Source organism: Trachurus trachurus, assembly GCF_905171665.1.
Source record: "Trachurus trachurus genome assembly, chromosome: 3".
NCBI lineage: Eukaryota > Metazoa > Chordata > Actinopteri > Carangiformes > Carangidae > Trachurus > Trachurus trachurus.
The window spans coordinates 25668164-25682401 of record NC_139893.1 but is presented as its reverse complement, the minus strand read 5'-3'; the positions used below and the strand labels follow the sequence as shown (position 1 = coordinate 25682401).

Below are 14238 nucleotides of genomic sequence, written 5' to 3'. Positions count from 1 at the left end.
TTATTTTAAGATACTTGTGGGGCCAGACAAGATCTACGGTGTTGCAGGTAACAAATACACACAATGACTGACTTACTGACTCTTCATCAGAGCAGAGAGGTGCACATTAAAATTCAAATCAGGACGTACTTTGAAACATGGTAATATAGAAAATAATGCAATAATAGGGAATAACCACCTATAGGAGTATTCTTACATCTCAGAAGTGCATTTTTCGGTGAAATATTTACCAAAACTTGCACAAAATCAATTTATGTGCTTAATTAACAATTTGCATACAATCTATTTTTAAGTAGCATATACATAATCAATTTTAATATATGAATTTTCATGTACTCACAAATTAGGTCATGCTTGAAGCTTGGTGGCATTGTGACTGTTGGTGACAGAGCTATGGCTTGTCTTAACATGTGACATGTGCATCTTTGGTGCAATTATGTGCTATGTTAGCAGTCCAATTCTCCAGGGAAGTACACAGGAAATTACTGATGTATTACATTAGAACTTGGATGTCAGAATTTCTGAGTTCCTGGTCAACTTCAACAGAAAGTCAGAATTCCAACTTAGATGCTTGGAATAACTTCAGTAGCTTGCAATCCAAGATGGCTTCACCATGTCATAGTCTATGGCACATGATGTTTCATTGGCTGGTATTAGCTAACATTGCTAACAACAACAACAATAGCGAACAAAGCTTTGTGAGTTGTTACCAACTCGGAACATACTGTCTCAGTCATCTCTGTGCTGTTAACTCTAAGCATAGATACCAAGGTGTTGAAATCGTCTTTCCACCAGTTTCACCTGGACTCACAAGGTCAAATGTGATATGACTGGCTGACATCTACACTGCCACTCTGAATTTGTAATTTGCTCAATACAAGCACCACAAACAATGCATAGTTTAGACTGTCATTATTCCACTGCAGTTCCAAGATGAAAATAATTAGTGGTTAAAAACTGGATTTTCATGTGAATCTAAATTGTTAATAATTAAAATCGATTTGTGTAATGTGAAAAAGAAATAGATGTGAATATTTTGCTGGGTGATTTCACTTCACTATTTTCAATTTCTTTCACCAATGCTTCTTTATAGTTTCCACAACATGAGATTTCCCATAACATGATGGAACATGATTGCCCAGTGCAGACAGATGATGACATCAAATACAATCTCATTCAGAATATTTGTACAGCTTGTATTAACAGGTTTGAACTGTTTTGGATACTAGGGATTAGAAATTAATATTTAAATATGTTCAAACACCAGAACTATAACAAATGGTTATTGGTAGCATTTAAAAATACACAGTTCTTTTTTAAGTATGGAAGTGTCTATTTGTTATTCCTCCTATATGCAGCAAAAAGAAGATTCAGAGCAGTATGAGGGTATGAAACCTTAAAGTTAACCCTTATAAGGATTCTTTAAATATTTTATTAAAAAAGCAAGTAAATGTCATGATTCTACCTTCCAGCTGCATCTGATGTATGACTTTGATGTGCAACTTCCCAGTCTCTTGGCACACTTCCCATAGTCTTCATAAGGAATCTAGCCCAGGAACCTGCTTAGACAGAATTTACATATGCCATTCCTATGATCTGAGACATCAGTGGCTGTACAAATGAATAGCTCTCTCCCAAAGCAAGACATTAGTGAATCAAGACCCTAGTAATATTACCAAGAGTTGCTCTGGTGAATTTATGACGAAAAGACTTTAAGACAGAGATTCAGTCAGTGATCTTTTGGTCCCATAGAAGGTTTTTTTTTTTTTTGATGTTTTACATCCAGATGAGGTAAATGTGGTTTGTTTCTCTGTGAAGATTTTGTTGCTGCAGGTAAAACAAGTGTTGCCTACAGAAGATGTTGATGATAAATCAACTGTTATCAAACACAAGCAGACACATTGCAAATTAAGGAATTCAGGCTTTAATTTTTCTCACCTTGAACTGTCAACAGTAGTGGGATCGTCTTCTTATTGACAAATGTCTGGAATTCAAATGCCAAGTTGGAGAAATAAGTCACTTCAGATAATTCCTGCTTGTCATACCCCGGGGGGCTGACATAAACCTTTTCTCCAACTGACAGCTTTCTTACAGAATTTCAGATATTATTAACATAGAAACCTAACCAGTATCCACATATGGAAATGGACATGTAGTCCCTTTCTGCCGTCAGTCATCATGGGAAATGTCAACTTTTTGCCCAACAAGAGTGATGAGCTGGAGATATTGGTGAAGACTCAGACAGTAGACATTTTTCCATATCATTACAATACTTGTGTACATCCACCAATGGCTGCTGCAGAAGTTCCATGTGAAGTTCTCCATGAAGTCATTGCTAGGATACAGACTAAACATCCTGACACACTTTCAATGATATCAGAAGACTTCAATCATGTTCCCCTGATGGATTCCCTGGGGATGTGGTGGAGAGATGTGCACTGAAGATCATAGAGGCCATTCTGAACAACTCGCCTCATCTATTTCTTAACACCGTGATGGACCAAAAAAAACTGCATTGGTGGACGACTCACAATACCTCCTCAACGTGGGTGGGGTCGTCACAGGACGGCCGCTACAGTGGCATCGTCTTGCAGTCTTTTTTCGGTCCCGCCGTCAGCCACTAAAAGCACTCATCTGCTCCTCATTGACCGACCAAGGTGTGGTTTTCTGCACAGTAGCCAAATAAGTCACTTTAAAGAATAACAACAGTTGCAGTACAGATCAGTGGGTGCTGTTGCCGGTGGGTTTAGCGGGTTTGATTCACGTATTGGACATTGCGTTTGCAACTCTTCCAGTGACGACTCTCTGGCCAATCAGTGGCCGGCAGTGGGTTGACACATTTTAATTTTGGAATTTTGGCTGAGGTGTTACCAAATACCAGGTACTATCCCTAATAGGGATGCACAAAATCACAGAAAAAATGGATGAAATTGGTCTGTAATCAACAAAGCTTCTGCAACCAAATGAGGGTAGTGAATTATAAGGTGGATGTAAACGGACAATATCAGATAATGTTCTGAGATACAATAAGATATTCACTTTATTAACAGATATTTGTTAGGGTGCCCTCATCGAATAGAGGCCCCCAGTCAATAAATTTCAATTGAGAATTTTAGTTGAAGAGTTGTCCTCTCTTTACTGTTTACCAGAATAAAGGCCAAGCAAAGTAAGTTATTCAAGTTCAATATCACATTCAATAAACATCTCTGTGTTTCCTCTAGGTTGCTGTGAAGGTGGAGACATGCGGTTGTGTATTTGCGACAATTAAAAACAAAAAAAAGTAAGAAATTTGAAGAAGCGGCGGCTAGGATTTAGGAATGGCGGCCCGCCACTCCTAAATGAATGTAGAGGAAACACTGCATCTCCTTCCCTGTGGTAATGTTTTGTGTGACTAACATGTTGTAGGCAAAGAGTAGCTGTAATTTGTCAAAGTTGTGTCCATCACTCATTGCCTGTGTGTGGTTCTGTACAGTAACTGTTGTGATCTTGACTGTGAAAGTCTACATGCGGGAAAGTGATGAAGTGATTGCGTATTTTGAGGAAAAACCATTCTCAAAATACTTTTGAGAATATCTGTAAAGAATCTGCAGTAGACATTGAGATATTTCACTAAATATATAAAAAGTCCTACCAGTGGATGGCACTAGAGGAAAGGTCAGGGGATTACCATAGTCTTCATGATTCATCATCTGGGCACCAAGAATATATGTACCAAATTGTAGTTCCATCCAATAGGTGTTGAGATTTTTCAGGTGGACCAACTGTGTCACCAAAAGACAGGCAATGGCATCCATAGAACTTGTGATATTACGTAGCAGAAAATGATCAGTTTGGACTAAACAATGTGAGGACTTAAACATCTTCATGTTTCTCTACGATAATTAGTCAATCAGATGTATGTAGTCGTACAAGGCAGAAATTAGGCCTACACTGAAAAAGTGTGGTTGTGTTGTGTAGACCTTTAGCACATTGACATCAAATTTTAGCATTACAAATTACAGTATATTATGTTCAATTGTAAAATAGGATGTGTGAGGCAGATGGCTGGCCCGCTAGCATTGTGTCTGTGTGACTGTGTGCAAGAGAAAGAAAGAACAGGAGAGAGGAGAAATGGGAACAGAGAAAGAAATTAAGAGAGAGTGAGATGGACAGGGCACGCTCCCTGTGTGTCTTTGTGTAAGGAGCATGGTTGCTTGTACTCTGGCTTTATTTATGTTATGCTGTGTGATTCCATTGTAAGGAGTAGATCCACTGAGCTTGTATCCCCACCCTCCCACCAGCCCCCTTCTTTAGATAAAGCTATCTGGATCTGCAGCGCACCTTCCTCAAAAGCATGGGAGCAGCTTTACTATTGTGGAAGCTCTCTCAGTGTTCCTGGGGGATTCTGACGGTTGCATTGTGTGGGCTACAATGAGGGTGTGGTATGTTGGCACATAGCACCATCTCCAAAACCACTATTAAGATGTTAATGTTCACTGGCATAGCTAGCTTCAAGCAGTACAATCATTTTACCTCTCCAAAGGCCTACTTCCCATCGACAGTTTTACAGCAATCATGGTGAGTTCACATTGAGCCATTCTGCCTTAAAGGGATAGTTCAACATTTTTGGCAAATTGGCCCACAAGTTTTAGGAGTAGGTTTGTTACCGTTAATTGACGGTGCAAGCTATTTTTAGAATGGTGGAGCAGAGCCATGAGCTGCTCAGAGCTACGTTACGGAGACTCATGGAATTTCTTGGTTTCCCTCATCAAACTCATCAAATACACAATCCAACAACTCCATTCACCACGCTATGAGATAACGGAACGTTACGAGACAAAGTTGTTTTCGAGGCAAATGCAGAGACTGAAAAACTGCTCCCGACGGGAACGCACATCAGCAGTCCGTCTCGTAACATTCCGATATTATCTCATAGCGTGGTTAATGTGCAAGTCACAACTTGTCCACAAGAGTGTTTTGGAGTTGTTGGATTGTGTATTGATGAGTATGGTGAGGGAAACCAAGAAATTCCATGAGCCTCCGCGTGGCTCTGCTCCGTGACGTAGTTCTAAAAATAGCTTGCACCGACAATTAAAGGTAATGAACCTACTCCTAAAACTATAGGGATTATGGCAATCGGCCAATTTGCCAAAATGTTGAACTATCCCTTTAAAATGGCACTACCTTCATATTTGGTCAAAACTGTATCTATAGCTCTGACATCTATTATATGAAATATTTGTTATTTCATTTATATCATTTATTGTTGAATTTTAGTGAAAACTGTCTCTATTTGCAGTGGCTACAAATTGGAGCTATTACCAAGGCAAAGTGCAGCACATGCAGTTTGTCTATGGCAGAGATTGCAGCCAGGGCAGCTGCAAAGCCAGGATGCAATGACTACAGTCTACAGAGCCACACAGCTCACTAGAAAGCGAAAAGAAGAGCAATATGTCAAGTGAAAGCTAGCTTGTGAGATAGCCTTAGCTAAAACTAAAGATTTATTACTTAACTGTTAATCACAAGAAATTGCAAAGCAAATTTAAAAATCAGCACCCACTAAAGGTCACAAACATTTTATCTCATTTTTGACTGTACTGAATTTTTGTGATTTGATGTGGTTGTGGGTAACATCTTTACATCATTTCAAAGTAATTTTATAATTGGTAACAGATGTATTGGATCAGTTACTTTAGTTATTTGTTTTAGGTTTTTTTTGTTAGCCTGTGTGGCCACAGTGTTAGTGTTGGGCTAATACAGTCTCTGGCTCTCTGTACTGACAAGGTTTTAGGTTTATCTAGCCCCTCTCCCAGTCTTCCATAGTTGACAGGATTGGTTCCTTGCATTTGTGACATATGAATGTCTACCTGCATGATACAGTGGTACAGTGGCTATGGGGCCTCTAGCAAGGAGGTTCTGTGTTTGATTCCCAGTGGTGGAGTTTGCATGTTCTCCCCCAACCTGCATGCGTTTTTTCTGGCTCGATTGCTGATTTTAACTTGCCAGGTTGTTTGTCTCATACAGTCAGTCCTGAGATAGACTTGTGACCTGTCTAGGGTGTCCTGCCCTCACTCCGCTCTATGTCTATTTTTATGAGTCTGTCATTTTAACTCAGATGTATGGTGTTATAAAAAACAAAACAAAAACACCATATCCACATGTTAACAGGGTTAAATGTTTTCCCTTGATGTTTTTTTTTTAATTCTTACTGGTGAATCTGTCCAAGAACCCCAGTTTGTCTAATAAGACCCAATTCATCTTACAAACGTGCAACCAGATAAACATACAAACTTCAAATCACCTCTAAAACAATTCATGTAAATGTTAACAATTTTTCTGTGTTAACATTCAACAACAGAGGCAACAATTCAAGATCTTTTTTAATGACTATATTGACCTCTATATATTGTACAGAATTGACAGCTGAGTCAATTGTGTTTAGTACTTGATAAAACTTTGTTCCAAATGACAACTTGATTAGGAAAAATACAAAGAAATTAAAAATGGTAAAAGTCTTACCATGGGCCTGAGAGGGTTGAACTCAGATGAACTGAAGTTGTCTGAACACAGTGATGCATTCAAATAAATTACAAAAAGTTGGTGTAATTTTCCCCAGGTTGATCACTGTCTGTAGATCGGCATTTACTCAACATTGTACTTCACTGACTGTGACTAATGGAGTTTATTGCTCATTGTGATTACATTGAGACACATAGTAATTCTATGAATGTAAATGTTTCTTTTGTGTGTGCGTGTGTATGTGTTCACTTCCCAGTGGTGAATACCCACTGTCTCCTGCATGTTAGTTTTGAACCTTAATAAGCCCTTGCCTCTACTTGCCAGATGTGAAGGCTGGGAGAGAGAAAATGGCTTTCTTACACTTCAATTTCACGCATATTTTCTTTGAGGCTAATGAGAGCCTTAAATATGGTGCCAGACTTCAGGCTGCACTGTTGAAGGCTGACATTTTCACACACGGTGGCACCTTGTCACAGCGGATGAAGTCCTTCTACCTGGCTGTTGAGGTGTGTGTGTGTGTGTGTGTGTGTCTTTTGTGCTCCGTGTGAATTTGGTATACTCGTCTGTCCCATTCAGAGGTGTTTGTGTTGCATGCAATTCTGTGTGCTTGCCTATGTATGGATGTTTTTACTCAGTATGGTATATTAAGTATATTTGTGTAATGTATGAGCAGATCTTCATGTTTGTTGACTATATGTGCTAGTTCATCAACATTTTTTTCTACCCTCTATAATTCTGTATCCCCGCTTCCTCATCTGGGCTGAAGATATAGTGATTCTCATGTAGATCTTCGGACAGGGAGCAGCTCTTGCAGATCTTTTCTCACCCCTATTTGCTTAACTCTTCACTCCATCTGCTTTATGTGGATCGGACCGTCGGGTGGTACATGATCAAATTGATTGTGATGCAATTCCTATTTAATCAATGCATCAGGACAGGGAAAAATATGAAAATATAAACACTTGAAAGGACCTGCTCATCCTGTCAGCACTGTTGTCAACTCCCACAAAGCCTGAACAAATATGTCTGTCAGGTTGCTTACCTCTTTGAGAGCAGTCACAAAATGGACGTCAGAGGTAATTATATCTGGAGATATGGAAGAGAAACTTTACGTGAGTGTGTGTGTGTGTGTGTGTGTGTGTGTGTGTGTGTATGAATACTATCCATATCCCATGTGGAATAAGGAGGAGCATCAAAGACCACTCCTCTCTGGTTGTTTATCAGAAAGCAATGTGTACAATGTGCATGCATGTTTTGTTTAATATACCTGCATCAGAAATGTGTTTGCATAGAATCTGTTAAAATTAAATGGCAAGATTGTGTAAATCACACAAGCGTGTAGTAACAAGGAGTCTTATTCCTTCAAATTTACCCTAAATGACAGATTGGTGCTTTATGACACACTGCAATATCCAATTCCCTCTTATTAAAATAAAGCAACTTTTTTTTCCATTTGATTGTTTACTGTATCTGGGATCTCATGTTGCAGACTCAGCCTTATGCAGTATATGCCTTAGTTTAAGCCACTAGAACAACAGAAGAGGCTATTCAAGTGCCCAGCAGTGATGGTGTCTGTTTGCATGTCTGAATGTCTGTGTGTGTGCGTGTGTGTGTGTGTGTTTGCCTCCCACACGGCCCCGCTGCTGCCACTCACTGTAAACTAGTCTGCAGCTCGTCACAGACAGACGTTGACACACTCCCAGTCTAATGTGCTCATTAGGGATTGCACAGCACACACATAATTGATAGCCATGACACACACGATGCACACACACACATTATTGCAAAAAACAGTTTCCTTTTTTAATGCTGCAGTAGAAAACAAGGTTATATGAAGTCATATAATGGGGGTTCATTGTCAAGAACAACAACAACAGAAAACGAAAGAACGAAATGAAAAAGACTTACAGCACAGAATGCATAACAGTATCTGTGCTGTTTACATGCCAATATTTTACACATACTTTTTTTTCTTATTTCTCTACACTGGCAGCTGTCAGTTACTTCAGCAAATTAACTGCCAAAAATGTAGCAGAACTTGTCACTCAAGGGGGTTAGTGTAACCATGGTTACTTTTCATATCCCTAAAAGATAAAGCTGCAGTGTGGAATCATGGCAGAGCAATTAGACAGAACAAAACAAAACAAAACATAATAATAATAATAAAAATAATAATATTAATAATAAAGCAAAATACAACAATCAAAAAGGCATTCAACAATATGAAACAACCAAGAGTGCTTATAAATAACAGTTTACATGTGAAATATCTTCATAAAGTAACATCTTTTTTTGTACAACCTTTAATATCTTTTTAGTGTTCATACAGCGGCACATGTAGAGTAGTGTCTGGTAAAAAGAGTCTTTAACCCTTTGAGCACGAGTCGGGAATAAAAAGATTCACCTGTTGTCATCACTTTGTTATCTCCCTTTTTTTCGTATCCTTTGATTAAATAACACATTTATAAAACTATTGTGCAAAACAATTTCATTTACGTCTTCATATACTGTGCACCAGCAGATAGTCATAATCCTTTTAAATTAAAAATATAGAAACGATGCATAATTTAGACAGGAATTAATATGTTTTTATATACATATTTTACACAGACCTGAATTAATATAGGTCCCTGATCGACCAAAGTAAAAGACATACAATTTTTTTCTTCTTTTTTACAACAATGTTTGTGTCAAGTCCTGTGAGAATTTTCCAGACAAGTATTAAGATGAAAACTAGCGTTAGACTCAGCATTCTCTATTTCTGAGAAACAGACATTGCAGACAGAATGCACACACTGTCCATCCAATTCTCACAATAGCTTCAATAATTCCCAATCTGAAATATTTCAGTATATAGTGGATCTTAGGTGTAGAAGTGCTTTGACGTACTCAGAGGGTTAAATTTTAAATGCTGACTCCAGCACAAAAATGTTTTTTAGAAAAAAAGAAAAAGAAAAAGACAGAGCGAGCAGGAAAAAGTGAAAACATGAAGAGAAAAAATCATGGAAAGTGCACCAGATTTAGTTATAAAATGTTTAACTAAACTGTTTCATTTATGCATGCAGCTTATCACACCCCAGTGATGCCAAAATATAAAGGAACTTAATTTCCATGTACACAAAATACATACCACTTCATTTAGAATCTCTTTTTTTTAAACCTTCATTTACTGTGTCCTCCCATAACAATTGCCCCCATCTGCACATTAGGAAAAAAAAATCACTAGTCCTATGAAAGAACATCACATCACACTCGGATCATAAAATCGAGTGAGTTGACCAGAGTGAGTCTACCTCACACTGAAACAAAGACAAAAAATGCTACAATGCAAATTTTAAAACCATGTGCCAAAACACAAAGCAGTAGTTGTATGGCATCTTTGTGCAGTTCCATCATGTTAATAATCCTTTCCTTTGCTTTGCAAGTAATGTCTGTGAAAGGATAAAGACAGAGCAAGAAAGAGTGAGCCATTATGAAAGAGTGCAGCATTGTCCGCAGCTGGTGCTACTGTTTCTCCAGCTCACACACATACATGAGGTGGTCCTCAGGAGACTTCCCATGAGTCTTGCTCAGGTGAAGCTTGACCGCGTGCTTGCTCGCAAAAGTCCGGTTGCAGAGCTTGCACTGGTACATGGCCCCACCGTCGTCGTCGTCTGGGGAGGGTGATGGGGATTCAGTTGAGGGCAGAGGGGTGTTTAAGGATGAGGGCAGGGAGATGGGTAAGGAGGAGGGTATGGATGTGGGTAGTGAGGATGCTAAAGGGTGGCTGGATGAGTGAAGGTTAGAGAGCAGTTTTTCAGAAAGTCCTTTGGTGTGGCGATGTTGATGGTGTTGCTGCGATATCTGGCTTAGCAGCTGCTCCCCAGAAAGCTTGGCCAAGTCACGCAGACGGAAGCCCAAATGAGATTCCAAGTGACTGACGTAGGTGGATGGTGAGCGAATCTGAGAGGCGCAGTCACTGCAGAAGAACACTGGGTGACCTGAATCCAAGTTTTTCAAGAACTTTGTGCCACCAGTTCTCCTCAGCTGGTATTTGACATTAGCCAACCAATGGGATATTGTAGTCATTGAGAGGCCAGTGAAACGGGAGATGTGCATCCTCTCTTGTGGGCTCAAGTCCGACATTATGTACTTGCCATCATTTGTTTGTCTCAGACTGGAAGCAAACTGGGCCTGTAGGATGAGGAGGTGTTGAGGGTTCCAGTTGGACTGACGGCCTTTGCGTTTCTGGGCTGGTGAAACATCTTCTGTTTCTTCTTGTGTGACACCTTCGAAGTCAGAGCGCTCTGACTGGCTGGTGGGTGTGGAGGACTTGGATACCGCCTGGCTTTCAGTCAGGTTCCTCAGCATGTCAGAGATGTCTGACAGGGCATTTTCTCTCAGAGGGGAGGTGGACATGAAGGAGGCTACTGCAGCTGAGGCTTTGGTCATAGTGACTGTGGAATGGGGGGGAATTGAGGACGGAGTGGAAGCAGTGGAAGAGAGAGTTGTCGAACTCAGAGAACCACCACTGCTGTTTTTGTCAGCATGTTTGCCTTTGGTGAGATCCATGGGTTGGTCATTACTTAGATGTTGCTGGTAGAAGTAGCGGTCTAAGTGGTCATTACCGGGCTTTTTGGTCTGTGCTGGTGGGGTGGAAGCAGCCACCGCTGCTTTCTCTGCCAGACTGTTGCTCATTTTGAACAGCATGCTCATAGGGTCAAGGGAGGGCAGGGCAGGCTTTGCAGCCTTACCAAGGTGGACGTTCATTACTGACTGCAGTGCACTGAGAGGATTGACAAAAGGTTGTTCTGGAGGTGGATGGTCTGTAATGATAGCTGTGCTGCCAGACAGGGAGGCAGGGAGGGGCGATGTCACAGCAGCTGATTCCAGTCCATTTTCCACAGACTCTTTTATGGAAATATCCCCATTTGAATCTCCGTTATTGGATGCATTTCCATCTCCTACACCCTTTTCCACTCCATTCGTATTATCTGGGGTTTTACAGTTTCCCACTCGATTTTCTTTGGGGGACTCTCCTCGAGCTGAGTCCCCTGCCTCACTGTTGCAGGGTGAAGGTGTGGTACGTCTCCGAGGAGATCCCCTGGCAACACCACTGGGCTCTCTCATTTTCTCCTCAACCTTGGCCACTTTCTCTGTCACTTTCTTGACTAGTTCCTCCATAGCATGGAAGTTGTTTTTGGGCAATGGAGAGGTCTGGCGGCTGGGAGGGGAGAGTAGAGACTGGCTCTTACCAGTGGGTGAGAGGATCTCTCCTCCAGGAAACATATATTTCAGGGGAGAGTTCTTTGCAGAATTGCCCAGAGAGAGCTTCATTATATTTGGGAGCTGATAGGCAGCATGGATACTGGGATATCCACCCCAGCTTGGAGCGCCATTCTGTGCTTTGTTGATGGCTGAGGTCACTGTGTTCTCCAAGGACTTGAGGATGTCAAGACCCCCTTTTGGACTTTCGTCTAGATCCTCTTCTGTCAGATAACTGTATTTTGAAGAAATATCAAACTTCTCCTCAGTCTCCTCCTCAACTCCTACCTTCTTCTCTTTGTTGATATTGTTACCGTTGTTGATGATAGGCTCTTTAGTGCATTCCTCCTCCTTCTCCTCCTTTTTTATCTCCACAGCCATGGCAGTGGGGGAGATGCTGGTTGGAGGAGGCACAGGGGCAGGTGGAGGGGAGAAGGTTGTGGCAGCTAATGGAACAGACTGGAACTTTTCTTCAACTGTTGAATTGGACGTGGGGACTGAGGGCGGCGACTCTATAATGGGTTTGCCTTTCTTAATAGCAGAATTGGTGACTTTAATAAAGTGTCCAGTCACCATCATGTGAGCGGTTAGCTCTTGCAGTGTGTCATGAGAGCTGCCACACTCCATGCATTTGAGGATCTGTGACTTCCTGGACTCAAACTGCCAGGCATAGCTGGCACCGTTCTGGTGCCCATATCGGTTGTTAGGTGTGATATAAGGGTTGGTAACCCTCTGGAGTATGTCGTTGGAGTCATTGAGGGAGGTGGACTTGGGGGTGGTCCCTCCATTAGAGTCAGGTGAACTAGGGGTGTCTAGTTCGATAGGTGCTCTCTTTCGAGCTGTGGAGATAATCTTAGCTGCCACCGGTGTAACAGGCTCTTTCAGAGGCACTTTCTGGTAGTGTTTCGTCTTGATCATGTGGACACTTAGGTCCTGCAGGGATTCAAACGAGTGCCCACAGTACATGCACTTCAGAACCTTTTGTGCATCCTCTTTCCCTTCCATCTCTAGCAAGGAACGCTTCCTGGGCTTTGACCACCGTTTAGCACCTTCACCGTCAGTCTCATGGTTATCATCGCGGTAGTGGCCTGTCTCATTCATGTGCACTGTGAGCTCGACTAGTGTGTCGTAGGCTGCACTGCAGTCCTTACAGCGGAATTTACTGGCACCAGTGAATATGGAGCCATAGAGTTTGGAGCTCTGTCGGTACAGTTGGACGGTACTGAAGAGGTTGGGTTCTGTAGATGCTGTGGATACAGCCACCATGGGGTGTTGAACCAGGGCCAGTCTGTTGTGGTGGTTCTGTGAGGCCTGTTGGAGGGTTTTAGCCATTGCTGTCTGGTGCCAGTCATAGCCTCCACTCCCACAGCTACTGCTACTGCTGCTGCTACTGCTGCTGCTGTGACTGCGAGGGGGTTTTTCTGGAGGGGGCTGGCTCAGGTTCAGATTCAGTGTAGACCAATATGAGTTGGTCAGGAAAGAAGTGTAAATGGCCTTCATCTTTTCTAGGCTGTCAGCTACAGACCCTGTTGTTGCTAATGTGGCCTCCTCTCCACTTACTACAGCAGTGGCATTGGCAGCGACAGCGGCCATCATAGCAGATGTGGAAGACAGTGACAGAGCATTTGAGGGGTCTTTTGAGGGGAGGACGTCATCCTCATTTTTAAGCGAGGAGCTCTCAAAATCAGACATTCTGTCACTGGCTTCGCTCACGTGAGACTCACTGTCCAGCTCCTGACCAGAGAAGTCAGCAGGGTTGGGGGAGTCATGGAAGCCAGTGGATCCTGGCCTGTCCTTGAGAAGAAAGTCCTTGTCCTGACAAAGGAACTTGGCGGCAGGTTCCTCCCCTTCATGAGCCGAGTCGTCTCCATCCAGGTCCTCATCCAACAGGGCTGCTTCCTTCTCATCTTCAGGGACATATGCTGCTCAGACAGAGAGAATAAAACAGAGAGAGAGATTTGTTAGAACCACTTTGACAGCATATCTAAAAGGAGATTTTCCATTCCATATTCCCTTTTTTCATCCCCAAGTGGAGGACTGATAGAAACGCAAGATCTACATTCACACTGGAGGAATCGTCCAGTGACATTTGCAGACAAAGTCTTTCCTATCATAAACACTTGTACTTCTTTTCAAACTTCCCTGTTTTTACATTGACATTGTCTTTAAATTGGAATCAAGTTTCCACCCTCTCCCATCTCTCTCTCCACCCCCAGGTCTTTGTTCCGTATTGTAGAAAATCAGAGACAGCACGAGAGAGAAAGAGAGATGGAGAATGGAAAGAGAAAAATGGAGGGAGGGAAAGGGGAAAATGTGTCTTCAAATAGAACTTGCCACCTTATTCTTCTCAAGGGGCAACAGCTTGAAATTAAAACTAAATTTGAAATTAATGAAGCACATTCTGGCGGTGGCATTCGTTTCTGAAGTAATAAATTACTTGTATCAACCTCGGAGACAGCGGTTCCTGTCTGTCAATTAATATGTCTTACGCTTCTT

At 41.7% G+C, this 14238-nt stretch overlaps 1 protein-coding gene across 1 annotated transcript in view; it reads right to left on the bottom strand.

Moving 5' to 3' along the window:
- Window positions 1-9970: 9970 nt before the first annotated feature.
- Window positions 9971-14238, bottom strand: part of tshz3b (teashirt zinc finger homeobox 3b) — a gene marked incomplete at its 5' end in the record, with an annotated part of 36036 nt that continues 31768 nt past the window's right edge. The window contains one exon of the mRNA XM_083969278.1: window positions 9971-13664. Coding sequence (XP_083825404.1) covers window positions 10003-13664 — 3662 coding nt within the window. The 3' untranslated portion in view covers window positions 9971-10002. The remainder of the gene's footprint in view (window positions 13665-14238) is intronic.